Genomic DNA, 27675 nt, shown 5'->3' on the forward strand with positions numbered 1-27675 from the left:
GAAAGGGTCAAAGTATTAATTAACTTGAGATGCATTGCTTTTGTGCAATTTAACAGTTCAACACAAAGCAAAACTCAGTTTTAATAAAAACTAAGTTACTGTGACAGGTATAATTTCATGGATTAGTGAAACCCCAAACAAGGCAATAAGTTTCAATGTTCAGGCTATTTTTTTTTTGGTCCAACTTTAAAAATAGCCCCTTCATTTTGATTTCAGTAACATCAGATGACCCCAATCTTCCCTTGACCTCAGTATTTCACTTTTAAACTGATGGTTTTCCACTTTGCTCCAAAGGGAGCAGAGGTTGTGCTTGTTAGAGGAAGGAACCTGATGGGGCTCACAGGGAGCAGACCCTGCCCAGCCACCTGTTGCCTTTTGGGACTACCTAAAAACTACCTAAAAACAGACAAAATGAAGGGAATAAAAAGCAGTTATATTTATTGAAGTGCCTTCATTAAAGGGGCAGACAAAGCCCCCCAGGGGCTACACCCAAAATGGACCATATTTCTCTGGTTTAGTTTTTTTTTTCTTCCTGTTGGTTCTTTGGCAAGAGGAATTCTTGTCAAAGAACCCAATTCTCTGGTTCAGTCCATATTTTTTCTGTTGGTTCTTTGGCAAGAGGAATTCTTGTCAAAGAACCCAATTCTCTGGTTCAGTCCATATTTTTTCTGTTGGCTCTTTGGCAAGAGGAATTCTTGTCAAAGAACCCAATTCTCTGGTTCAGTTCATATTTTTTCTGTTGGCTCTTTGGCAAGAGGAATTCTTGTCAAAGAACCCAATTCTCTGGTTTAGATAATTTTATTTTTCTGTTGGCTCTTTGGCAAGGGGAATTCTTGTCAAAGAACCCAGTTCTCTGGTTTAGTTCATATTTTTCTTGTTGGCTCTTTGGCAAGAGGAATTCTGCTGTGCTGAAGGGCCATGAGCAGCAGATGTGAGCTGGGACTGGGGGGCTGCCTCCAGTTTAATTCAATAACCTATTCCCAAGAAGTGACACAAAGGGAACAAAGCTATCACAGGAGCAGATCCAGCTTCTCAGGGAGGCAGAGGAGCAGCGCTGCCGCTCGCTGACGGGGTCAGTGAGTGTGTGTGAGGATTCAGCCCAGGGCTCGCCCACCTGTCCGTGGCGCCGGGGTCGTTGTGCACGCAGGTGAGCGTGGCCGTGCTCCGCGCGCTGTCCGTCTCCTCCTGCACTCCCCACTGGTCAGCGTCGCTCACCCTGATGTCCGAGATCCTCACGCCTGGGGCCGTCCTGATCCTGTGGGGACACCAAGCATTGCCTTTGAGACGCGGCGGAAATCTTCCAGAGAAAACAATTCTGAAATTTTTAGAAATCCGTTTTGGTTTAGGTGAAATGTACATCTTTGAAAACACACCTGTTTAGTCTGACTGCCTGTTCTTATAAAAGCCTAGGCTCAGAGAAACTGCTTCAGTGAAAGACAGAAATAAAGGGGACAGACAGAGAGACAGGGATTGCAGTGAGAGCAGGTCAACCTGACCTAGGAATTCTTTCTGATAAAGAATTAGCGGGATATGTCACCACGAAAATTTGTAAAATTGAATATGTATGAGCCTATTGTGAAATTGGATGCATATGGATTTGAGAGGGGGATAAAGAAGGATCTGGAATTCCCAGAGGCACACATGTCTTTTAGAGAGAGGAATCTCCACATGCTGTAATAAACATACCAGCTTTACAACTTTCACAAAGTTGTGGAGTTTTGTTTGCCTCCACAAAACACCTTAGCCACAGATCCACCCAGAGAGGTGAACAGGAAGCTGAAAGGAAATACTCCCTCTCCCATCAATAGCAGGCTGCAGCCACGAGTCACTCTGCTTTAAAAACTTAAACCAGGTCCAGTCATTTACAGAGGTGAGGGATGAGTTTCATTATGTGCAAAGCCAGTCAACTTTAGCTTGAGCAATGTGGAGAGATTGGTTAAGAATGGTTTCTGCTCCTGTGGCCCCAGTCTGATACAAATGAAATAGGTGTGATGAAGCATAAGTTGATTTAATTTGCTGTGTCTGTCCTGCAGTTTGAGATGGGAAATAAGAGCAATGGGATATAAAATACATCCTCCTGTCTGCAAACCTTTGGGAGTGAGGTATCTTCTGATATTAGGGATGCCTGCATGGAAAAAAATGAGTTTCATTGCTCAAAGACCATAATGCAGGAAGGAGAGAAAAGGAGTAAGTTATCCTAGACCGAGGGAGGAAAACAGTTATGTCATTGCAGCAGGATCTTTCAAACTGGGCACATCAGACTGCTGCTGCCAAAAATAATATGATGCTGACATGGAAAACTTTGATTTCCTGAGAATGGCTAGAGTTTGAGAGCAGTGTGGTAGCTGGGAAATGTCGCTGGGTTTTGGCTCAGAGAAAATAAAACTTGCCAAAAATAAAAAGTCCGTGCTCCAGCGAGGCTCAGCGTTAGGAACAGATTGCCAAGGAATAGGAAACAAACTGCTTTTATTAGCAGGAACTTCATTTGTGCAGCTTGACTCCTGAAACAAGCCTGGGATTACAACAGGAGTGCTGCAAATATGCCTGGAGAACAATTAGGCAGAGAGAAACTGCTGCAGCACCACGCTCGCCGCTGCTGTGACTTAATTAATTAAAAGCAAAGCCAAGAGGGACCTTTTAGTTATATGGTGGAATGGAACAGCACTGCTGGGACCTGGAGTGTTATTTAACAGTGAATTGTGATGGCTTTGCCCCATGCCTCATGGCCAGTTGGTGCTCGTGTCACACCATTAAAAACTTCCTTGGAGCTCTGGCTGGGTCCATGGGCTGGGATCAAAGTGAGTTCACAGCGCCATGGGTGGCCTGTTCTTCTGAGAAGGAATTAATTCATCCTGCTTTCATGATATCCTTATTTTGCCTGTAAGCCTTTAGTGACTCGATGGGTCAAATCCATGCCTGGCATAACCAAGCTGATGAAAAATATTCTCTGAAGCAGGATTGTACCTGATATTTTCTAATTGTGTCCTTCCTGCTTTCCCACAGGCATTCACATCTCCAAACAGCATTCCTCAAAGCTGAGGTGCCCTTTCCTATCACCTCCTCTTCTTTTTTAGAGGGACATTCACTTATTCTGTAGTAATTGCACTGGACCAAATAATTCCTGCAAGACACCTGCATGGCTTCATTTCAGACTGGCTTATAATTCATATGAGATAGAGAATTGGGCCCTCAGCAATAGATTCAATACTTTCTTTCATTAGTAAACCACTTTTGAAAAAAAAAAAAATCATTAGGACCTGGCAAAAAAAACTCCAAAACAAAAAAAAACCAAAACAAAGTACCTGTTTTTAAATTTTCTCTTCCCCAGCCAAATTTGTATTTTTTTGAGAAATTCCTATCACCATCCTCTCAAGTTCCCATGCTTTTCTTTTCAATGTGTCTGAAAACTTCTACCCTGACTTTTCACCCAGGTCAAATCCTGGTTAATTAAAGGTTAATTGAAGGGCAGAGATGCTGGGGGGACAGGCACACCAGGACAGTTGGAACTTATCCACAATTTCAGGATTCATCAGCCTTTCCCATCTGCCAGAAGCTCGTTGTGTCCTCCTACACAGCTTTGCACTGCAGAGAGCTTCACTCTGCAGCAGCTCCGTTTGTCTGTCCTGAACCACATAGGAGGAGGAAGAGCATGAGGAGCTACACCGAGGATAAGAAGCTACAATGAGGGTGAGGAACTACAATGAGGATGAGGAGCTACACTGAAGATGAGGAGCCACAACGAGGATGAGGAGCTACAATGAAGATGAGGAGCTACACCAAGGATGAGGAGCTACTATGAGGATGAGGAGCTACAATGAAGATGAGGAGCTACAATGAAGATGAGGAGCTACTATGAGGATGAGGAGCTACAATGAGGGTGAGGAGCTACAACAATGAGGAGTTACAATGAGGATAAAGAGCTACACCGAGGATGAGGAGCTACAATGAGGATGAGGAGCCACAATGAGGATAAGGAGCTATGAAGATGAAGACCTACACCGAGGGTGAAAAGCCACAATGAGAATGAAGAGCTGCACCAAGGATGAGGAGCTACAATGAGGATGAGGAGCTACACTGAGGATGAGGATCCACAATGAGAATGAGGAGCCACAATGAGAATGAGGAGCCACAATGAGAATGAGGAGCTACAATGAGGATGAGGATGAGGAGCCACAATGAGAATGAGGAGCTCCAGACCCATCTCCTGCACACCTGGGCAGGATTCAGGACCCCTGTGCAGCACCTCCTGAAGCTGCTCCCCTCTGCCTCCATCAGTGGTGCTCACACACACTGTAAGGATGCAGGAGCTCCAAGATCCCCCTCCTTCTCCCCATCCAGCTGTCCCAGCCTCCTTCCTGGACACTGCACCCCAAACCACCGACCCCCCGTTGGCCCAGCCCCTCAGGCAGGGAGCTTTGCTGTTCATCCCCCTGTGTCTGAGCAGGTTTTTGCCACCAGGTGAGGCTGTCCTCTGGCCCAGGGCTGGCTGCCCCTCAGGGGGACCCCTCAGAGGAGGCCCTGGGGGTTTTGCCCCCTCTGCCTCTCTGGGTGAGCAGCAAGTGAACAGCGCTCGCTGCTCCCCGGGCACCTTTTCCAAAAGTGTCTCAGAATGCTGCATTTTAGGAAAAATTCCAGTCTAATCCCTTGCGTTGCATCTGCTCTGGTGGGCTGAGACAAGATGTCATTTTGCATTTTTGGATATCAGTAGAGCCAGGAAGGTTGAAAGAAGGAAGAAACTACGTTCGGCTTCTCACTTAGGAAAAGTCAAGAAATTCAAATGAAACCAGCCTACATATGGGAGTTTGAGCCTACTGTTCCTCAGATAAGTGATTCATATCTTTAAATCTTCCCCCAAACTCCACAGGCACAAAAATTCATGTAAGTGTTGGGGACTGAGGCTTCGAAAAGGAGTAAGAAATTCCTAGCAGAGCTGCCATCAGCTGGAGAAGGGATGGTGAATGGCACGTGTGTGGGCCCTCCTCTGTGCCAGGCTTCAATTAGAAGCTTGGGTGGATCATTTCGTTTTCTCATACCTCCCTTCCCCACGTATAAAATACTGGAAAGTGTTGCTCTGCCAACTCAAAGGGAGCTGTAAGGATAAATGGAATTGCCTGCAAAAAAATCTGATGTCCTTTAAATTTGCCAGCTGACAAAAACTCTGCCATCTCTGTGCATGAAACTGTGGAAAGGAGCCGCTGAAGTATTTCATAGAACTGTGACCCAATAACCAACTGTTACCACTAAGATGGCTTAATTATTTTTTTATAAAGATAATTTTTGAAATGAGAGGGGCAAAAAAGAAAAAAGGAGCAAAACATGACAACCAATTGGAAATTTAGCAAAACTGATGTTTGGTTCCCATGAAATATGAAATATTTGCTTTCTGAAAAGCAGAATTGTCAGACAGAAAAGTGTCCTGTTGAAAACCCACCTCTAAAACATTGCAGTGTCCATTTGAAAATGCAGCTAGCAGGGATGTGAGATGGGAGCTGGGCAGAAATCACCCAGGGCCTGAGTATTTGGGATATCCCTGCCATAGGGGTGAGGGAGGTCCCACAGAAAGGTGACCCCTCCATCACTGCCTTTGTGCCACTGTCCCTGCAGGATCTCCAGGGAGAATTGCCAGAATGCATCACAGTGAGCACAGCCCCTCCTGCAGCTCCAAGGGCACAGAGGAGCTGCCTGAAATGCGGATTTTGGGGCACATTAGGAAGCCCTGGCAGGACTTTCCCCTGAACAATGTGTCCCCCATTTATTGCAGAACATAAAGACACAAACGTGCTGGGCTGGATGGAGCAGCGTTCCCAGCCTGCCAACCAGGAACCAGCAACTCTTTTAAAATGCAATCCCAGCCCAAAATGTATTTGACCCTGTGAATTGAGCCAGGCTAAGCCTCTTCTCTCATTTCTCCCAGCACAAGGAAAATGGGACAAAGAGCTGGGAGGGAAAAAAGTCAGAGTTGCAGGAGGGGTTTATGCACCCAGAACTTGGGTTGGGAATTCCACAGCCTCCCAGTGAATTCAGTGCAAAATCTGAAAGGTGAATCTTTGCCTCTCACACAGCCCCAGCCCCAACCTGGCACTGGGAACTGGGAGGTAAAGGCTTGGCAAAAGGAGCTTTAAAATAGAAACAGAAGGGAAAGATATTTGGGAAATAAAACAGAGATGTGCTCACAGCAGATGGGAAATGCTCAAAATGATGTGAAAAATGACTTTTTCAGAGCTATTTTAGAAATCTTCTTATCCCCCCCCCTCACTCCATTAGGGGGGGAAAGCATGATCTGAGCTAAATTCACTCTCAATGACGTACTAATAATAACAGTGATGATAAATTTCATTTGTAATTTCCAACCATTTCTGCAGTCAGCCCTTCCACACACATTTTTAGCCCAATTAAAAATAAAGCCATTATCCTTTCCCTACAGGAAATCCAAGCTGTAACCAGTTTAGTCAACTTGCCCAAAATTATACTCTCTGCAGAGCCAGAATGAGGGCTGATCCCTCCCAATTCCCAGCTAGACACCCCTCCCCATCTCTCAGACCAAACCAGAGCACAGCTGAGTAATTCCAAGCCCTCACAGAGCATTTACCATATTTGAAGAATTGCACAAACAGCAAGCAATTAGTTCTGAACAAGGTCCCTGGGGAGTTTCTAGTTAAAATACATGTGTTTTAGGCTACATTAAACCAAGCATTAGAAATTAAAATCACCACTGAACTCAGACATAACATCTGGGGACTTGTGGGTGTGGGTGAGATGGGCAGTGTTGGATAAAGGATGGAATAGCAGGACTCCTGCAGAGGTGGAGGAAGGAAGGAAGGAGAGGGAGCTGGCTGGGAGAGAAGCAGGTCTGTGATTCACAGCTCCCACTTCCAGTGCACTCTGTGGCTTCTGGGAGGGAGGCACAGACAGTCAGGAGTTCATCCCTCACAGGGTGTGAAAGCAAAACCTCCTGGAAATGCAATTATAGCAGAGGGAGCTCCCCCAAGGAGAGGCACCGTCCCTCTCCTCTCTTCCTGAGCCTCCTGGATTAAATTCTTCATGGGTAATGCAGAAATATGAGGGAATGAGGTGATGTAAAGTCACCCAGAAAACACATGGCAGAACCAGGAGTTGGACCCAGAGCTGCAAAGGAATATTTTGGTATCAGAGCCACTGATAACAGGCAGCCAAATTTGCCAGTCCCAGCAATGCCCTTTCTGTGCTGGGGCCCTGGGGTGTGAGATCAGGAGCCCTGCACTGCCTCACCTCTCACAGAACTCACAGCAGCTCAGGGCATCAGGTCCTCAACCTTCACAAGCCAAGCAAGTGCTTATTTTTCAAAATATTTTCCCAAGAACTTCAGTTCTTTGTTCTTTTATATTTTAAAAGACCTGTCAGAGATTTATGTTCAAATTACTTCCCCATCAAATTCTCCTTAAAATAGCAGCACTGGGCCAGCTGTGTTTGCTTGTGCAATTCCATATTAATGTCGCTACAAGCAAAGTTATTTTCCCAAGTATGTAAAATACCCTTCAAAATACATAAAGACCCTGCAAAGACCCCAGCCCTCTCCAAAGAGGTCACAAGAGTAGAAACACAAGGAATATTCTGCTTTACAGCACAGTAAAACAAGCAGCCTACACAGCCCCACAGAGAGGTGTAAGTACATGGTGAGCAGATGGCAATTTGGAAACAGCAACTGCCAGGCTCCAAAAACTGAAGGAAACCCCAGGTAAAAGGGTTTGATGAAGGTACCAGCAGGCAAAAAGCTCAGCATGGCTCTGGGAAAAAGCCAGGGCCAATGAGTGTTACCAGTGAAACAAAGGTGGGACAGAACCCCCAGGTTTGCCTTGGGGTTAAAGGCAAATTAATCCTCAGAGAAAGGCAGAAAACTTCCAAAGCCACCTGGAGTTGTGCTTAAGATTTGATCTGAATTTCATCCATGCTAGACCTGCGGCAGTGGCTGAGCCCTCAGCGCACAATGGGTGAAATGTGAATTTCATCCATGCTAGACCTGCAGCAGTGGCTGAGCCCTCAGAGCACAATGGGTGAAATGTGCTCCCAAAGCAGAGCTGGGTGTGCTGGCCGTGCCTGCCTTGGCCCCACGTGCCCCCGTGCAGGCTCAGAGCTCTGCTCCCACCTTCACACCTCGCTGGAAATGTGCCTTTCCCTCCCCCTGGCACACCTCACTTCCTCCTGCACCATTTATTTTTAAATTTTTATTTTTAAATAACCTTTTTTTTTTTTAATTTATTTTTAAATAACCTTTTGTAGTGCTGTGCTTAACCCTGCCAAGCATTTGGGCTGCATCTCCCCTGAGAGCAGCTATTAGTGTCACAAATCTCAGTCCAGCACCAGAGCTCTGGGCAGGACACAGCAGATGAAACAGCTTCAGGGGGGCAAGGCAGGAACAAATCTGCTCAACACAAGTGGTGGCTGACAGGAAAAAAGCCAATGACTCAGAGGACAGAAAACCCTTTGAAATCATGGAGGGGATCAATGCCAAAGATTTAGAATGACAGAATTACCACTCTTCTACCCAAAAAGGTGAAGCTATCAACCTTTTCTTTTTTTTCCAGCCCATCAAATGTTTCAAATTATGTAAAACATTGAGCTCACTAGCATATTGGATTTTGAATAATGAAAAGAGTAAACAGGATTTTAATTTGGATTCTGACAGTAAGGCGCTTTCCATGTGATAAATTAACTATTAGGGAAGACAAATTAACACAACCACCCCTTGAGTATGATGGCTTATGATTCTGAGGAGGCTTTTACAGAAGCATGATAAAAATAAGGCAGGATGAAAAACAGGATATGATGATGGAGGGAGTATTTTACCAAAAATTCTTCCTCCTTCTTCTCACCAAACTCTGCATATAACTTCTCTTTTAAAAAAATGCAGCAGCTTCTCTCAAGAGCCCCCCATTTTTCCTAAGAATGACTCAACATTTTAGGAGAGCTCCTCAGCTGCTCTAGATGACCAGATTGATGAATTTTAATGTGCTTGTTTAACACTGAGATGTTAAATTTGACATCTGTGAAGCAAGGTCAGAAGGAGAGGTGTCACCCCTCCTTAGGAATCTTTTTGAAAGGGAAGGTGTCTGAGAAACATTTTCTAGGCATAAGACTATGCTCATAAAATCAGCAAAGAGGATGTGATCAACTTCAAAGCAGCCAAGCATCATGTTATATTTCCATATCCAAATGAAAACTCCCAAGTTTTGTCATTTCTTTAAAGGAGAGAAGACATTTTAAGATTTCATCTTCACATTTCAGCAGAAACTCCATTTTTCAAACTGCCCTCCCTCTCTCTCTCTCTCAGGTAAGCAAACACAGCTTGGAAAAACAGCAGAAAGGCATCCTAATTGGCTTGAAATTAAAGCTATTAATTTTTATTCTTATTTATTCCTGTCACAAACCAGACCTGTTTTATATGGATTTCCAACACTGCTATGGAAACCTGAGAGGTTCTGAAGGCTTTATGTAACATGAGATGAAAACGCCGTCTCCCACAGCGAGCACTGTTTCCTTTGAAATATGTCAACAGTGGAATTTTGTCCCTCTGGGAGAAAAGGGTTGCCAGGCACGGAGACAGGAGACATCAGGTCCAAATCTATTGACTCAAGACATGCTATTAACCATTTAACGCACTGGGCAACTTCAAAATAAGGATCATTATTCACCTTTGCTTGGAAATTCATGCAAGGAGAAAAAACCCTATTATTTCTATGGAGACACCATGTACTTCTATTCCTAAAAATTGTACAGATACTGAATTTCAATGTATTCCTGTAATTTTCCAGTAGTACTTCAAACTGCAGGTCAAAAAGTTCTGTAACAATTGCCTTGTTCTGAGTAAAACTAAAAGTCACAATTTATTGGAGTCTACCTGAAAACATTGCTGTACCTTTGATGTATAAATGACTTTAATCAAAATATAAACAAGTGTGGGTCTGTATCGTGCTGAAAGCTCCTGAATTCCAGCAGAGACAGCAGTGGGACAGGCCTGGTGTTTGGGGGCCAACCCTGGAACCCACCAGCCCAGCTCCAGAGAATCCTGCTCCACCAGCATGGAAAGGGAGCAGATCCTCTGTCCTTTGCCTGCCTGGAGGGCAGGGAAAATTGCCCAGAATTTGCCTATAAACACACACAATTCCTAGAACTCACTGGGCACTTTACACATTCAAATATCCAATAAACATGAATTAACCATTCTGCTATAAATCAGAAGCAGACAGGTCTCTTTCCCAGCATTAAGGATCCTTGTAGCACTGAGCAGCTCCTGCCATCCCTCGCTCCTCAGGGTGCACCCAGAGCCTGCCCTGAAGGACAGAGATGTTTTCCTCCATCCCAGGGCCTCTGAGGGATGAACTGAGCTGGGATTGAGTGCTGGCAGTGCCCTCAGACACCCCAGCACTGCACTCCCTGCCCTCCTCCCTCCAGCACAACAATCTGTGCTGAACCTTCTCTGCTGAGAGGAGAGGTGAAAAGCTGCAGTGGTTTTCTGTAACACAGCTACAGAATAAAAATCAAAGCCCCTCCAGTCTCTTCAGCCTTTCTCTGAGAGATCTAAAAGGCTCAGACCATGTCCTTTACCTTGAAACCAATGCAGTGCTCTAAGAAATGAAACTCTTCCTTAAAACCCACAAGTTTTAAGGGAGAATATGCATTAACAGCCTGAAGGAGTTCAAAGCATTTGAACTTGGAAATCTTGCAATCATGCAGAAACACAGCTTTGGAAACCATAATGAAAAAATCACAGTAAGGCAGAAGTTTCCCCCTGCAAAGACAAAGCTACTTACAGGTTGGTTTCTTTTTATTGAAAGGCTTCTTCCAGAGATCATCACTGCAAAAACATTTGCAGCCTGAACAGAGTTCAGGCCTCCTGGGAGACAAAGCACTATTATAAAAGGGTCATTTTTCTGCCTCTACAAATAAAAAAAACTCTGAAGGTCAGAGACTCTGGAAGAAACTAAACAATAACAAAATAAAAACTTTCCATCCCTGTCCTTGCCAAAGCAGATAACGAGCTCCATGGCATGTCCTGGTCAATACTGGAGCAGGGTTTACAGCATTTAAAACACTCCATCACTGCAGCTGAATTTCCTCACCATCCTGGAGTCTCTGACATTTCCTTTTAAAAGTTTATTAAATCCTATAATATATTATTATCATTAATTCTCTTTGACCAGACACCAGTATATATGACTTAGGGCCAAAAGAACCTTCCTGAGTTGCTTCAAGCTGAAAAATAAACTAAAAATGATCATTCAAAAGAACGGATCTTCTAATTCCACTGAACTCATCCCAACCCTTGGCACATCCAGCAGTTGTTTAACAGGGTGGAGTGGTCTTTAGGGGATCTATCCTGCATTATCCATGCTTGCTCAGCACTCTGAATATGAAAGCAGCACAGAACAGGTTGTCACCAGGACCTCCACCCAGGCTGTGGCAAGGAGACACTGACCTGAGCACAATGGATGGAGTTAGAGGGAAGGGAAAAAAACCCAACACAGCAATGAAAATCCTCCCAGAATTAAAAAGGCCACAAGAACTTTGCCTGAACTAGTAGTTGTTGTTTTTATTGGAGTATTTTATGGGGTTTTATGTTGTTTAATCGAAGAAAGAAAATGGATGCCATAAAATATGCAGAGCTAACCGGGGCTGCTGAGTACATTGCTGAATATTGCTAGTAATGCCATTTCCCCTTCACTGTCAAAAAATAAAAATATCCTTCTTTATATCCCTGTCACATGGAACAGCAGTGCTCTCACGCTTGCCAATCAATCATCCTGGAGTGCACCTTTACCTTGAGCACTGTGTGCCAGGACGGTGAATAAGGGAACCTTAGGAAATAATCTCCCTTTCCACAAGATGGAATTCAATTTCCAGCATAGCTCAGGCCAGTAGTTTTCTTGAAAAGGTGGCACCATATATTACAGCAGAAAAGCATTTTTCTGCTGGTAGTGAAAACTTTAGTGAGCATTATGATTATGTGGTTTGTACTCCAGGCACCAATGACCACCGAGCAGGCTAATAACGAGCCAGCTCTGATGAGAACAGCCCTCCAGCTGGACAAAACATCAAAGACTTTTTCACCCTGGTTTTTTTTCCCTCCATTCTCCTTTCTTCACTATAAGATTTTTTTCCCAACCAGCAGACAATTTTCCAAGATCTTCCTCAATAGTCAGCACTTCACTCTGGTGCTCAGGTAGCCCCAGTTGGCGCTTTGGCCATGGTGCCAACAGCTTTTATCTCTGGCAGCCCAGTTTGGTTTTTCCAGTGGTGCTTCTCAGGAGCTTCCTGAACACTCTGCAGGTACATTGACTCATTGAATCCTCCTTTGGGACTCTGCAGTTCTGCAAATCTTTTCTGCAGTTTTGCAAGTGCCAAGCTTGGTCTCTCACCTGAGCCCAGCTGTGCAGCAGAGGCAGGCTGGGTCCATAATCAATCCAAACCCTGCAATAAAGTCCAGGGAAAGCCCCACAAATGGATGGTGCCAACCCCTGTCTGCCTGCATTTGCCTGCAATGTTCCCAGCCATGAAGATGAACAGACAGTTGTTTGCCTCTGGACACCCTGAAGCTCCAAGTCCCAGCTTTTGCTCTTCAGATCTGGCCAAAGCATCATTCTGCAAGCTGATGCCTGACAGACAGAGCCCAGCAGCTCCAGAGCCAAAGATGGGAAAGAGTTCAGGAGGATTCAGCCCTCCAAAGTGAGTTGCTCACAGTGCTGCCACAACCTAGAAAGCTTATCCAGCCTTGCAAAGCTGTCAGGAAAATTTACCAGCCACCACACAAAAATTACTTGCCATTTACCAGAGTGATTGATGGTAATGCAAGAAACCAATGGCATTTTACTTGCCTGTCAAATGAAATTACTCAGCCTGGACCAGCAGGATTGGGGAAGGATTCTTTAATCCTTGCAGCGATTTTTAAATTAAGCTCAAGTGTTCATAGGGCTGAAGATCGGTCACAGACAGCAGCTGGCTTCAGGATGGATCCCAACATGATATAGCATGGACAGACAGGTCTGGCACAGCAAGGGCAGGGTGACAGGCAGCTGCACACTCTGCTCCTGACTTCCTTTTACATTTGCAGATTTCAGGAGGCCAAATCCATTTCCAGATCGTTAATCTCTAACAAAGAACTAAGTCCTGGACACATGCATGTAATAAAAAGTTGGGGCCAGAACAGGACAAAGAGGCCATAACCAAAAGCTGGAGGCTTCAGTGGCAGAGGAATGTGCTCCCATTTTGTCTCTGTGTTCAGAAGAGTACTCCAGAATTAGGGATTCATTTACTTCCTGAATCAGTAGAGGGATGGGACCATTCCCTCTGTAGCTTTCCTCTTCCCTCCTAACATCATCCTAGAACCTCCTTTATGTTTTAGCATTTTTCCTTTACCACTGCAGCTGTAGCCACCAGGACTCCTCTGTTTTGGCCTCAGCTGCAGAACCAGGACTGTCCCTGCAAGGACAGCAGATCCTCCAGCACAGCTCAGTCACATCCTTGTTAAAGAAGATATTTCTCCAGTTTGGGGGCAATCAGCATTCACTCAGGAGATCGCCAATGGGGAAGGACTGAACAAAGCTCCTTGAGCAGCAGCTGATTCTGACAGGCAGAACCACAGGTGGCTCCAACATTCAACACTGCCCTGGAGAGCTTCTGGAGGACAAAAAGCAAAGGAAAGCCCAACTTTTGAGGATATGAACGAGCCATTCTCACAGCTTTGATTTTGGATAGCCTGTTTTCTTGACCATCTTTATGATTAAAGCTCCTTACACATCCTCAAACACAGAGGAAAAATCACCTCTGCCGAAGGTCACAGTCAAAAAGGGAGAGGAGGAACAATTCAAGTTTTATGAAGACTGCACAGGCCTAGGCGCTAGATACCAAGAAGCCTCTTAAACTTTCAGATGTCAAATAAAACACTGTGTTTGCAACAACACTCCAAAACCAGGCTTTCCCACTGAGGGGGGTTGTGGGGCATAGAATCAGCTCCCTCAAAATCCACAATCCATTATAACAATTCAGTGATTTTCAGAGAAAAACACTCACAGTGAGACACTGCATCCAACTGAGCATTGAGCACTTCCCATTTCTGTTCTGCCTTCCCAATTTCACTAGTCCCTAACCCTGTTAGTCATGAATTCTTGATTAATGAGCCTTGTTTAGGGGATGTGAATCTGCAATTGCTCTGATACCCAGAGAGCTCTAACCACAGAAAGACAATCTAATTCAGCGAGGGAATCTGCTGTGCTTAGGGGGGATTCCAACCCTCCAGTAAAGGAAATCAGCTGTTAAGTCATGCTAACAAGGGGCAGCACGCTGTGCTCTCAGCTCCGTGGTGCCGTGTGATGCTCTCACAGCTTGGCATCTGGGGCAAAATCATCCTCGTGTGTTCAGGATGTTTAACATCTGCTGGTAAATCTGGGGCCGGTCAAACCCGGCTGTGAGCGGAGTGAGGGTGATGCCAGTGAGGTTTTACACCAGAATCCTTAACTACGAGGAACATGAGCACACACACATCTCCTGAGCCTGTGCAGCAAGGACCAATAACCCAGGGCTAAACTAATTACGGCTTGTTATGCTTGAGCAGGAAAACAGCAGCAGCTCCTCTCTGCTCCAAGGGATGTGTAAAACAAGTGTCTGGGTGGCTCCTCTTGCCTGTGCCTCCAGGGAAGAGCTGTCTCTGGGGAGCCCTCAGCTCCCAGGGTGTCCAGAGGAGCAGATTTCCTCCTCAGCTGGGGACATGGGGACAGCAGGATTGATAGCAGGGCTAGACAGGGCCCTCAGCAGGCCAGCCTTGCTGACTCCAACATAAAAATGTATTTCTCAGGACGTGAAAAATCTGATACAGCAGTGCAAAACAAAAAGATAAAATTCTTCATTAAATAATATCGCTCATCATGTGTCCATGAATATTCATAACAATTTGGAGGGTGGAGGGGGGGACCTTAATTATACTTGAAATGGTTTATGAAATTCACCAAGATGGAAGAAATGCTCCTTTTCTCCTACATCGAGCACTTTCAGACCTGTTTCAGGAGCCCAGTCCTAGAGACCAGGGAATTCATTTCTTAAGACAAGCCCTTTTCCCCCCTGAGCTCCTCCCCAGCTCTTCTCAGAAAATGACATTTTCTGATCTTAAAACATCTTGAAAGAGACAGAAAGATTAATTATGCTCCTCCCTACTTCACCTTCACAGAACATCTGAGTGGTTTCTAGAGCTGCAGAGCCTTGATGTCCATGGTCCTTGTGACTGCACTGCTGAGATATTCAAAGACCCATTGAACCAAAGGGAAAACCCATTCCCTGAGACTTTGTGTGGAAAGGAGGAGGGGCGGGAGGCTTAAAATCATCTTCTACTTAAGTTAGCCAGAGACAGCTGGAGCAGATTTATTCATCAATCAAGCTCTCCCCTTTCAAAAAGTCACCCATTCTCGTGGGCTCTGCACACAGGAGACGCTGTGGGACTGAAAGGTTGAGAAATGCAGCCTGATCCAATGGTTCTGCTTATTCCCACAGAAGATCCGTGGGATGAAGAAACAAAAGCAAAGCAATCTGCCCTGTGTTTTTGTGGACACAGTTTGGCACCTCCAAGTCACAGATGTTTTCCAATTACAGCATTAACACGAGTTGGAGCTCACCTTTCAGGGCACTTTCCTGCACTGGTGATGTTTCTTGATGCCTGCCTGATTGTGGCTGTAATTTTTTCCTCCAGCAATTATTGTCACTGTGTCAGACCTTATCCCAGAGCCAGGTGCTGAGACACTCGGGGACAGTGTCCTCCCAGGAAGTCATTGCTGATACAAAACCTTATTCCCAATTACCAGCATCAATAACTTGTGGGCATTAAAAGTGAAGACAGTGTTTTCCTGGGCTGAGATTGCTTTCTAATCTGATACCTGGGCTATAAATGATCTGATTTGCTGATGAAGAGCTCAAATTAGAAAGGCACCATTCAAAAAAATCACAAAATATAAGGCTGACATCTTTTGATTTTCAGTGGCTCTGAGAGCACTCTGCTCCTTCCTGGTGGTGTTGCCTTCCTGGCTTGAATCTTCACTGTCAAGACATCATCCTCAATTAATTTCAGGCACAACTACTGTCAGCTTTGACACGCTGCCCACCAGATGAGCAGTGGGTTTCAAAAGTGGGTCTGCAAGCTGTAATCTCAAACTCATCTATCAGAAACACCAATACTATCCATCCTTTCTACTCTTTGAAACCTCAGAAGTATCATTACGTTCAAGTTTTGGCTTAGTCCTGGGAATATTTTATTTTCACTTGAGGAACCCCTTTCTTTACTCAATATTCCTGCAGTTAAGATCTCTCTGCAGCTTTATGTGAAATTAAGTAGCCAATGTCATACACATGGTGCTGCAAAGACTAAATCCTGATATTAAGCAAAGTCAGGGTTTAATTTCCCTGCACGCAGCAGGTGAGATGGGGAAAGGCTGGATTTGGAGAATGTAATAAGCAGTCACAGGTGAACATAAAATATAAATGCAAAATGCATTTCCTCATATTTATTGCATTTTTTACATCTAAATCAGGCAGATTTCATTCCACAGATTGAGACTGATCTGAAGTAATTTAGTGGGAGGCTGGTAGTTGAAACACATAATCACATTTCTAGAACAATGTAATTACATTGAATTTAATGTGATTTCCTGCCACGGGTTTAAAAGTGCAGCCTCCTCCACATTCTCAATTTATGCTGAACATGACACTTGATGTAAGACTACTTTTACACAGCCAGGTAGAGCCTTGCATAAGGGGAGAAAGTGCTCTGTGACCACTTGAATTCCCCAGCACCATCAGGCAAAGATGCCAGCCATGAAGTACCAGTAAAAAAATCTTAAATTTCTAGGAAGATGCTGTTTCAGCAGATGACCATTGATTTTAGATTTCGTTTTCATTAAATGTCACAAGGAACAATTTTGCCCACCTTAAGAACTCCTGCACAAGTCAGCTCTGCTCTGTGGAGCAAAGAAATTTGATTGGAAATTCACAGCAGAGGAGTTTTCAGGATTTTGTGGGTTGTAGATATTTCAGAGAGTGCTATGATAAAGACTTTTTATAAAGATCAGGCTAATAAATGGATAGGGCAGGTCAAACCCATTATGAACTGCTAGGAAATACTGGGGGGAAAGCAAATTGCAACCTGAATGCAGAGCAAGAGTTTGAATACTAAAATGAACACAAGGACAAAGGGCTGGAAATGTATCAAAGCTAGGAATAAAAGAGCACAGTCATTGGTGTTTATTTAACTCCTACAAATTAGTTAAAAGTTGATCTAGAGAAAGCGTGCAAGCCAATGCATCAGGACAGTGCTGCCAAAGCACTGCATAAACAGGAGGGTTACTCTTGAAAATAAATAACACAAAGTTACAGCTGATCAGATGAAATTCTGCCTACGAGACAACTCAAGTAATCTGTTTGCAGAATAATTCCAAGTTGTACAAATGGAGGCATATTTACAAGCAATTTACAAACAGAAAGAAAAATGAATAAATTGATCAAAAATGCTATTTACTGCTGGCAGTTCATTTGACTTTCTGCAGAATGCTTCAACATTTATATTCCTTCATTGGAATAAATAAGTATTGAAATATAATGGATAATGAAGCAGATGCTAAAAGGCAAAGAGCATGGGATTTTTTTCTCCAAGACCAATATAAATCTGAATGAAATAAAAGTTGAAAAGTTGATTTTAAAGCTGGGGAGTTTTTATAAAAGTAAACAAACAATGGATTTAAAGCAGTATCATTATTGATGAATCACAACACTATGGAAATGGCCTTGGAGGACTCCAAATGCGTTACACGCTGTGGAAGAGGAGGGAGGAGAGAGAGAAGAAAAGCCCCTAAAAGGAGACAACACTGAGCCCTCCCTCAGCCCAGCCACCCTCTACTGATGTACAAAATTGGCTGCATTTAGGTTATAAAGCCAAATCTTAGGATTACCCCATGCATGGAAGTTTTCTTTGGCTTGAGCAAGACAAATCTCAAGATATACAGGCTTGAAACAAAGCAAGGAGAGACCTCAATGTCTTTGAGTGGCTTTTTGTCCCTCCCTGCAGAGCGCTGTGCTGTGAAAGGCTCCCACAGCCAGCAACTGTGCCGAGGTGGCAGCGACAAACGCGGACCTGTGACAAAGCCAGGGGACAGGAGAGCTCTGTCTGGGCAATGACAACGTGTATTATTGATGGCTCAGCCACCTGCAGGCTCAGGGCCTGGAGAGGAGAATGGCTCTGTCCCGGGAAGGACCTGAGGAGGCTTGAAGGCAGGTGTGAGTCCCACAGGGCACATTTTTACATCTAAATCACAGCAGGACGAGCAGCGCCAGCTCAGCCACCACATCCACCCATCACCGACCCCACCACCCGTCCAACACACAGCTCAGCTCTTCCTCCTGAGCCTGACAAGCTTCCCAACAGCTGCAGCATCTCCAGACTTCAAACCCTTTAGCAGGGATTCTTCAAGGAGCGAACGCATTTGCTGAAATTAATTTTGGGCTGCAGCTTCTTAAGAGGTGCCCATTCCTACATCAGGCAGATTAGCGGCACAGCCGGCTGGAAGCTGCGCTCTTCATCAAAACCAAAAATGTGCTAAGCAGATTTTCCCTTTTGTTTAGTGGAAAGCTACTTTCTTCAAGGTGACTCAAGACAAAAGGCAGTTTGCTTAAACAATCAGAGATTTGCCAGAGGTCCCCCTTTTCATCCTGATCAGTTCCTGTGGCTCAGAAGAGAATTCTGCAGAGATACACAGGAGTAGGACAGTGGAGTCAGAGCCCTCGCTATTGTCAATCCATCGTCTGCAAACCACAACCTACCAGACACAAACATGCGGATTCAGACTTGATCAAAAATGGTTAGAAAGGAGAAACAATTTAGCCACAGCAGGATTACCACTACATTAACTGGGAGGTCAACCCAACTATTCAGAACTTCCATTATGAAGGAAAAGAATGCAAATCTCTGCTTACCCCATCACTGCTCCAACAGTTACATATTCAGATTTCTTTCTGGAATAAGTGCAAATTTGCTTTGATTCTATGACATTTCATCACTTAATACATTTATAGCATGTCAAGGGAAAACTTGACTGAATTCACAATGCTGTACTGATTGAGTTCCTAATAGGAACAGCTGTCAGAAGGACTTGTAAGGATAAATTTCAAAATCACATTTCCTAGTTGGCAGAGGACTTTCTGCACTTTCCATACCTATGTACAGAACTTTCTGGTACAAAGAGATGGACAATCCATCAGCCCATGACATGGCAGCTGCTGCAGCCAAACCAGCACCTGCACAAAATGCTTTTTTTCCAGAGTCCTGCACTTGTGTCTCACAGTAATGGACTCAGGAAAGCTTTGCTGGAGACTCATGAACAAGCTGAGGGAGAGGAGTGAGAGATCAGCTGAGGGGAACCCACCAGAAGGTCCCCCAAGTACAAACCACCCAAGCAAAGAGCTCAGGTGTGAGCAGAGAGCACAGGAGGCAGCAGAGCTGGAGGTCAGCATCTCCCTTGGCTGAAAATGGGGAGATATGACACAGAAAACCAATTAAATTCAAGTTTAGCCCATGGCCAGTGCCCCAGCCTCAGAGCTTCCTGTCCCTCTCAGTCTCTACCTATGAATGGAAAAACATCTGGGGAGTTTTGCTCTGCTCCTGATCCCTCCTCAAAATCTTCACATTTGTTTAGAAAGGTCTTCAAAACACAGCTTCCAAGGGAACCCAAGCATTTCCCAATTCCTCTCCCTCTTTGCAGAGACCTGCAAGGCTCTGAAGTGACCTTGAGCACTCATGACCCTGTTTCAATCAGGCAAAGAGGGGGAAAACCAGTGCTTTTCAATACTTGAAACCAACCAGTTTCAAATAAATATTTAAAGCTGTCCTGATGGTTAGATAAGCAGCTTCTGCAAAGAGATTGCAAACGTTGCAATTGTTTTGCCATACGGTCGCCAGCAGCTGGAAGCTCTGAGATGCCCATTTCAATCAGAAATTTTCCATTTCAAATACATTTGGCTGTTTGTTCCTAGTGGGAAATGCTTCCCATTACAGAGCTTTCAGAAGACCTCAAGGAGTGCAGCACAGGTGGCTTTTCTTGAAATGGGGGCAAAGCACAGCTTTCTGTAAACACTCCTTTTGATCAGTAAATAAGTAAGAAAAGGTGCTGTGCCACACTTTCTGCACTGCTATTAGGCAGCTGAGGGGCTCCTGCTAGACCAGACAAAACCTTCAGTCAGTCCCACAGAATATTCCCAAACAAATGAAAAGAACAGGGGGAGGAATTCACTTTAAAGTGCATTCATTGTACTTTTCTTTTCATTAAATATAATCATATGCAACAGCTCCTCGTGGTGTTGAACGGACAATACTCTTCACTCCTTTTTCATGCCAGCACTTCAACCACTTGTACTTACATTCCTCCACCTAATCATTACCTCGCTGCTGTTAAAATCCATCATGCACTAGGGGCCAAATCTTGAGGTCCCCACTCAAACCCTCACTTAAATGAGCTCTTAGGAGGATTTTTGCATGATTAAGCATCACAGGCTTTCCCCCCCCTCCCCCTCCAACTGATATTTGAATAAAGAACAGAAGAATTGGACTTGATCATTTCCATAATGCTTTCATGTTTTCCACAATGCCACTCAAAAGCCTAAAAATATGGCAGAGAAGCCCTGCAGGGAATTAATGCAAAGTGTCTGTATTTGCACCAGGAACCAATTGCTGAGAGAAAAAAAAGGATATCTGAAATAAACCTGGAGGATGCATTAGCCAAAGCACTTGTGAGCAACTTGCCCTTTAAAGTACGCATGGGACAAATTCATCTCGAGAGTCACTTCAAAGAGAATGGTCTGTAATCAAAATTAATCACAATTAATTTGGCCCTAGGTTTCTGCCACAGAGAGCAGCTCCTGCAGGCAGCTCTGCGGGCAGGGATCACATCCACAGCGTCCACCTCTGCTGAAATTGCCAATTCTGCTCTGCTGGTGCCATCCTCAAATGCTGCAACAGGATCCAGGCCAAATTTGCTTATCAGCTCTGAACCATGAGGCCAGCCAGCAATATGTGCTGAATGGTGCTCTTTTGGAGGATGTCATCTTTCTATTTATATTACCTAATTCTTCTCCTCCAGCTCCCTGTGGCAAACCAACAGTTGAAATCAGCCAGTGGAAGCTGACAGGGTTATGTAAGTGTCCATTTGCTGTGCATATGCTCTGCCCCCTAAGGCAGGCAATCACATGAGAGAGGTGCACCTTCCCTTTTTGATGTCTAAGCACATCAGAGTTTGGAGATGCTTCGGTGTCTCCACCCTTGCTGGAGGAGCTGAGAAGAGGCAGCAGCAGAGAGCTCTCACAGGGCAGACTCAGAGCCAGGTGAGAGATGCTTCTGGGCTGGACACGGATCCTTGTGTGCCATGAAACACAGCCCCAGCAAACCAGGCAATGTCAGCTCCACGTGTGAGCCCTCTCAAGGCATTGATGAGTGGACACAACCCCCAGACTTTCTGCCCAGGCTTAATCCCTTGCTCTGCCAGCACAAAAACAAAACATGTCCTTGATGTGGAAAGCTGCAGCTTCCCTGCCTCTTGATCCCTTTCAGTCTCTACCATCTGCTTCAAAGCAAACTGGGTTTATGGACCTGGATAATTCTTTTGTTCCAAAAATATTTAACTTACACGTAAAAGAAACAATATTAATCCCTGCAATCCATTAATTATCATAGCCTTCACCCCAAGGTATGCAAAAATGACACAGGCCCTATAATTTGAGGGACTGTTGGCACCAAGTCTCTTGCTCTCTCGAAGCATCCAGGGTTTAAAACCTCAGGAAAACTCTGTAGGAAAGCTGAAGTCCTTAACTCAAATTTAGTGTTAAAAATATGACATGAAGTTTAAAGTAGGCATTTTAATTATGTATATTCACATTTTTTTCTTTGCTATTCTACCCTGAAGCTTTGTCAGAGTAGAGCTCACCAATATAGAGCACTAAGGCTTTACCCACAATCAGAATCTGTAAATTCAGCTCCTCCAAGTGTTCAGTCACGTGAAGACAAAACTGATTCCTGCTGCCCCTTCTCCTATGTTGAATGTGTATTTTGGGAGGTGTGTCTTCCCAGAATATTGTAGTATCACTTCAGAAACACCCCAAGTTTCTGCATGCAAATTCCTGTGACACATATCTAAGACAAGTGAAATCCAGCAATAGCAACTGGAAGTGCTGGATTCCTTTGCACAGAGCCAGCACATGGGCTCTGCTGAACCCAAAGAAGATGATGCGAGCCTGTGTCAGGCTACAACACGGCAGAAAAGGAAGGAGCCATCACAGCACATGAGGAATGTGTCATTTTCCCCACCTTTTCTTGGATGGTGAGGCAGAAGCGCAAGGAAAACAAGCAAGTCGCTCACGACCACAGCAAGAATAGCACCAAAGTCCCCAAGCACAGGACACGCTACATACTTGTAGTAACAAAAAATATATCTGTCACTGCATGTCACACGAGCTCATTCAAACCAAAAATTTATCACTTGCTTCGGACTCCAGCCAGGTGACAGCAAATATATCATGGAGCTGTCAACAATCTGCTAATCTGGGCTGTGAAGTGTAGGAATACAAGAAGCTTAAAAATATACTGCTCCTTCAGAAACCATAAATTCTGCTGGCTCTTTCTCACGTACCACTGGGTAATAGGTCTGCTCCAGCTCCTTCCCTCCCACCTCCTGCAGTTAAACAGCTCCATTTTGCATGTCTATTTAGAGAGTGACAATCAGCCACACGAGGCAATCACCCATGGGTACAACTCCAAAGCACACAGACCCTCTCTGCCTCTGTGGCTGACAAGAATTACCAGTGGCAGATTTAACTGCAAAGCTGGTACAGAAATCCCAGGACAGCACAACTAGATTTTCAGAGACAGCTGGAATAACATCCCTGCCCATCTGGACACCTGAGCTCTTGGGCTCTTTGGAACAGAGAAGAAAGCAAAAAGAAGAGAAGGAAGACCTTTTCTCATCCATCTGAAACCAAACCAGGTGTATAGGCTGTGCCTTTTTGGAGACAGAGCAGAGGATGCACAGTCCCATGAGTGAACCCTCAAGGACTTCAGCTGCTCCTAGCTCATATACTGGACAAAAATTCAAACTGAGCTGGGGGAAGGAGCTCTGATTATAAACACAGGAGAAGTTTCAAGGAATACTTCACAAATAACAGCTTGTGACACTTCACACTGGGCACATTTCTGGGAGATTACAAACAAAAGCAAACGTCCTTGTTGTCCAAGTCATGATGCTGTATGGACACCAAGCTCACCGAGGTCTGCATTATCCTGCTCAGCCTGAGCTCCTGCCCTTCCAGCCCTGTGACCTGGCCTGGCAGAGAAGGCAGCTTGACTCCCTGTTCTTTGTGAAAATTCAGCTCTTTAACTGCATTTCTCTTATGCCCAACACCTTGGTGTGCCTGCCATTCTTCATTTCCTCCTCCGGCCACAAACTTCAATTTTCTCCCCTCAGCTCTTAAACAGCGCGTAATTACAACTAATTATCGATCACTGAGGGATTACTGGATGACAAATCCAATTTCCACGCTGTTATCAAGCACGACTGACTGGGGTCCAGGGAGGATGACAGGTACCTGTGCTGAGGGAGCCCTGCAGGTGTCTGAGCCAGGTGGCAGCAGCATTGTCACTGTCACCAGCACCAAACCCACCTGAGGGCTGATGTGTTTAGGGACCTGTGACACAAAACTCCATAAACCCACACCGAGTGACAGTCCTCACCCCAAAGAGACTTACAAGCCTGCAAAAGCCTGAGCCTTTTACATCTGTAAATGTATTCAATTTGGCTGCATTTGTACCACTTTTGCATTCCATTTCTGCAAATACCCTCCCGAGCAAGCGAGCTGGCAGCGGTGTTCAGAGAAACAGCTCATTTCAGGGCAAAAAACGCCACTCCATTTTCCTCAAAGCAAATTTTAAATTTGCATGCTTTGGTGCACCTGCTGATCTCAACAAATGGGCTGATGAAGGGAAGGGGAGCCCTGTGCAAGCCCCCAGAATGCAGCTCACATGCAGCCCATTAATGGCATTTGTGAGCTGCAGCTCCCCAGAAATCAGGAGTTTGCTGCCACGTGCTCTGGGTTGTACAATAGAGGCACTGTGCACACAGAACATTTAAGAAAAAAAAGAATTAAAAAGAGAAATCTGAGAGAAAAATACATGGAGCTGCTCAAACATCACTGAATGGAGTAAAAAAGCAATGTTTTAATAAGAAGTCACATGATGAATTGTTCCCCAGTTGTACTTCAATGGAGTTATTCACATAATTCAAGCAGACACAAATCCCAGTGTGAAAATATCCGTGCTCTTGTAGCCCAGTGGCAGCCCTTGCAGCATGACTTACAACAAAAGGCTGAAAAAGTCCACTCCCCTGGTACACACAAATTGGTTTATTATTAGAGCTCATCCAGCACCATTATTTTCTGACAGTAAATGTGTTTTTAACAGAATTGAAATTGCCGTAAAGAACATTTTTCTTGCAAATGTTTAACTTTTCTTTGGGGAAAAACCACATTTTTGTTTCACGTCTCTTTAACATTAAGATACATTTCCCTTTACATTCTGTTCCTAAGGAAGCACGACACAATTTAGAAAATGCTGCACTAAATCTTCCTGGCTCCTAAAAGAAAAAAAACCTGAGAATGAGCCTTACATAAAGAAAGATTGCAAGTACCTTACTAAGGACTTTATTCATTAAAAAAGACTCAAGTCTATTCTGCTTCTTGTCTATGGAAGTGAAATATGATTTTATTAAATGAAACCCTTAATATGTTTGCTAAGACTCTGTCAGGCTGAACATTAACTACACTTCCATTGTTTTTCAAGTCTGAAAAAGAAAGCTGTTCTGCAAAGAGACAATCTCACTTAAAGCTTCTTAACCTTCAGAGCAGAGGGGAAATTTGCTTTATGAAATGCATTTGCAATATCCACCTCACACAGGGCACAGTACATTCATAAAGAGAAAATGCAACAGCTCTCAGAAAGCGTTTAAGGAAGGGAGGAGGGGGAAAAGAAGGGGATAAACCACAGTGCAGCATTTCATTTGGGGTAGGAAATTGCAGATATGAGCCCCGATGTGGACAAATAGAGGATGATAGACAGATAGACAGGGACAAATAGAGGAATGGTCTGTGTATTAATGCTTGCCTAGAGTAACTCCCTAAGCCGCAGAAAAGTTTATCTAGCAAGATATTAGGAAGTTTTAAGCTTAATAATGGAGCTCTGTGCATTGTGTTTAAGGGCTTACAAGCAGGTATTGTATTAGAAATAAGCAAGCATTGTTTAACCGAAGGTACCTGTGCTTACAGTGGTTGGACAGAACTACTGTCAATATAGAATATATACTATACAGACATAAATACTGTCAATGTGCTTTTGCTTTGTGTGGTTGGTCAAAAAACTTATAAAGTGAGTTGCAGCATTGAGTTCAATGTCTGCTGCCTGAGATGTGAGCTGGTGGCATCTTCCCATTGTCATACCCATGGAATGAGACTGATGCTGGAAAAAACAACGGCTCAAGGCACGTTCCCAGCAGTCCTGTCCTGTTGGTGATTTATGCACAGACCCCAGGAGCGATGCCCCGAGCCTGGGTGCACCCAGGGAGAGTGTGTGTGTATGTGTGTGTGTGTGTGTGTGTGTGTGTGTGTGTGTGCACAGCCCTGCCCTCCTCACTGGAGATAATCCCTGGGCTGCCTTCACTGCTCTTTGTGGGGCTCGCACAGATGGAGCAGTTCCTGAGCATCCCCCCATGGAGGCATTTTAGGGGAGGGATGCTCTGAGCCCTGTGCGGGGATCACAGCCCGGACACGGCTCTGCTCCCAGCGGGCACCCGAGCTGGACCAAGGCAGTGTCACAGACATCTTTTATGGAAATCCTTCCCTTAGGATTTTTCCTCCTGAGAAGCTGGGAGGCCTCAGGAACAAAATGTAAACAATGATTATCTACTGCTGTGGAATGCAACAGGTGCATCTGGGATTGGGCTTATGTGTTTGTTTCTGATTAATGGCCAATCACAGTCAGCTGGCTCGGACTCTGTCCGAGACAGAAGCTTTTATCATTGTTCTTTTTCTATTCTTAGCCAGCCTTCTGATGAAATCCTTTCTTCTATTCTTTTAGTACAGTTTCAATATAATGCATATCACACAATAAATCAAGCCTTGCGGAACATGGAGTCAGCAACCCGTCTCCTCCCTGCCCCTCAGAGCCCAGTGAACGCGGTCAAAGGCAGCGGCTCCCGAGCGCTTCCCCTGCGGGGTTCCTGCTGCAGCGCAAGCCCGCTCTGCCCTCTCCTGGCCTGAGCTCGGAGCCGTGCCGGGACAGAGGGACACGGCAGGGCTGCCAACAGAGGGGTGGGCATCCCCCCTCGGGGGGCACCCGCAGGATGGCACCTCCGTGCCCACCACCAACTCGCCATCCCTGGGTACTCTCTGTGCCATCCCAAACCCACCTGCCCTGCCAACACACCCAAGGGACGAAGCAGGAGCTTTCTGCTCGCTGGAAAACAACACTTGGAGGGCAGGGGAGGCATTGCCTTCCTCCTTTTGGAGAGCATCTGCTCCTTGAGGTGTATCGCTGCAACACGAGCAATAAAAACAGTGATTTGTAAAATGAAAGCAATGACAGACGTTCCTTGTACAAACAGTGTGAGACACTACAGATAAAGTAACGTTACATAAACAGGCAAAGCATTAGAACTATTATCACCAACAACAGCACAGGGGACACAGCAGTTTAGCAAAGGAAGTGAAAAATAGCGGATGTGATTTAAGAGGCAGAGAAAATCTGAGCTGGCAAGTTGTAATTACTGCAGCTGAAAGCCAGCCAGGATCCTGGTTGACTGCCTCCAGGCTCAGGAAATGCAACCCAGAATCTTTAAATGACCAAATAATTGGGCCCTGGGTTTCATGTCCCCAGTGAGGCACAACCATTGATGTGGAGTTCCAGAAGAACCACAAACTCCATCCTGCCTGCAGATCCTACCACCAAGCATTGACCTGAACCAGATCTGCTCTGCAAGGTCATTTTTCTTCCCACTGTGGTACAGCTGCAGGGCTTTTTCAACCATTCCTCAGCTTCAGCAGCCTGTAAGCATCTAATGTCTAGTCAGAGGACATCATTCATCCATTTTATGGTTCCCAGAATGCAAAGATATCTACCCAATTTCCTAAGAAACATTAATATTAAAGGATGGCTTTCTCAGCCCAAATCATGCAAGCTGAACGAAGTTCTCCTGACGTTTCATGACAAGGTGATTAATAATACCAAGAAGAAGAATGAAATGATACCAGATTATAAACTATTGTAAATCTTTCAGTCATCCCAGGAATAATGAATGTAGATTTCTTAGGAGAGCAGTACAGATTTAAACAGAATCATTTTCATTTCCTTGTCAGTCAAGAGGCTATTTATGTAATATCAGAAAGAGACAATGAACTCACGTAGTCTTAAAAGGAGAGTCTAGCACATGTCCTTAAAAACAAAGGATTCCAAGGATTGTCCTAAGCTAGAATTTCCAAAATTGTTAAATAAAATGTTGCACTTTAACCATTATTTTTGATCACTGACCTTCCCTTCTCCAAGCAGGAGCCACAATGAGAAGAATGCAGCTGGATTCAAATGTC

The 27675-nt window shown here is 44.7% G+C and overlaps 1 protein-coding gene across 1 annotated transcript in view; it reads right to left on the minus strand.

The window, feature by feature from the left end:
* Window positions 1-27675, minus strand: part of TMEM132B (transmembrane protein 132B) — a 208412-nt gene that overhangs the window by 111333 nt on the left and 69404 nt on the right. Inside the window, exon 3 of the mRNA XM_059485436.1 lies at window positions 1115-1255. Within this exon, the coding sequence (XP_059341419.1) occupies window positions 1115-1255 (141 nt within the window). The remainder of the gene's footprint in view (window positions 1-1114; window positions 1256-27675) is intronic.

This window comes from Ammospiza nelsoni, chromosome 18 (genome assembly GCF_027579445.1).
Source record: "Ammospiza nelsoni isolate bAmmNel1 chromosome 18, bAmmNel1.pri, whole genome shotgun sequence".
Lineage (NCBI taxonomy): Eukaryota > Metazoa > Chordata > Aves > Passeriformes > Passerellidae > Ammospiza > Ammospiza nelsoni.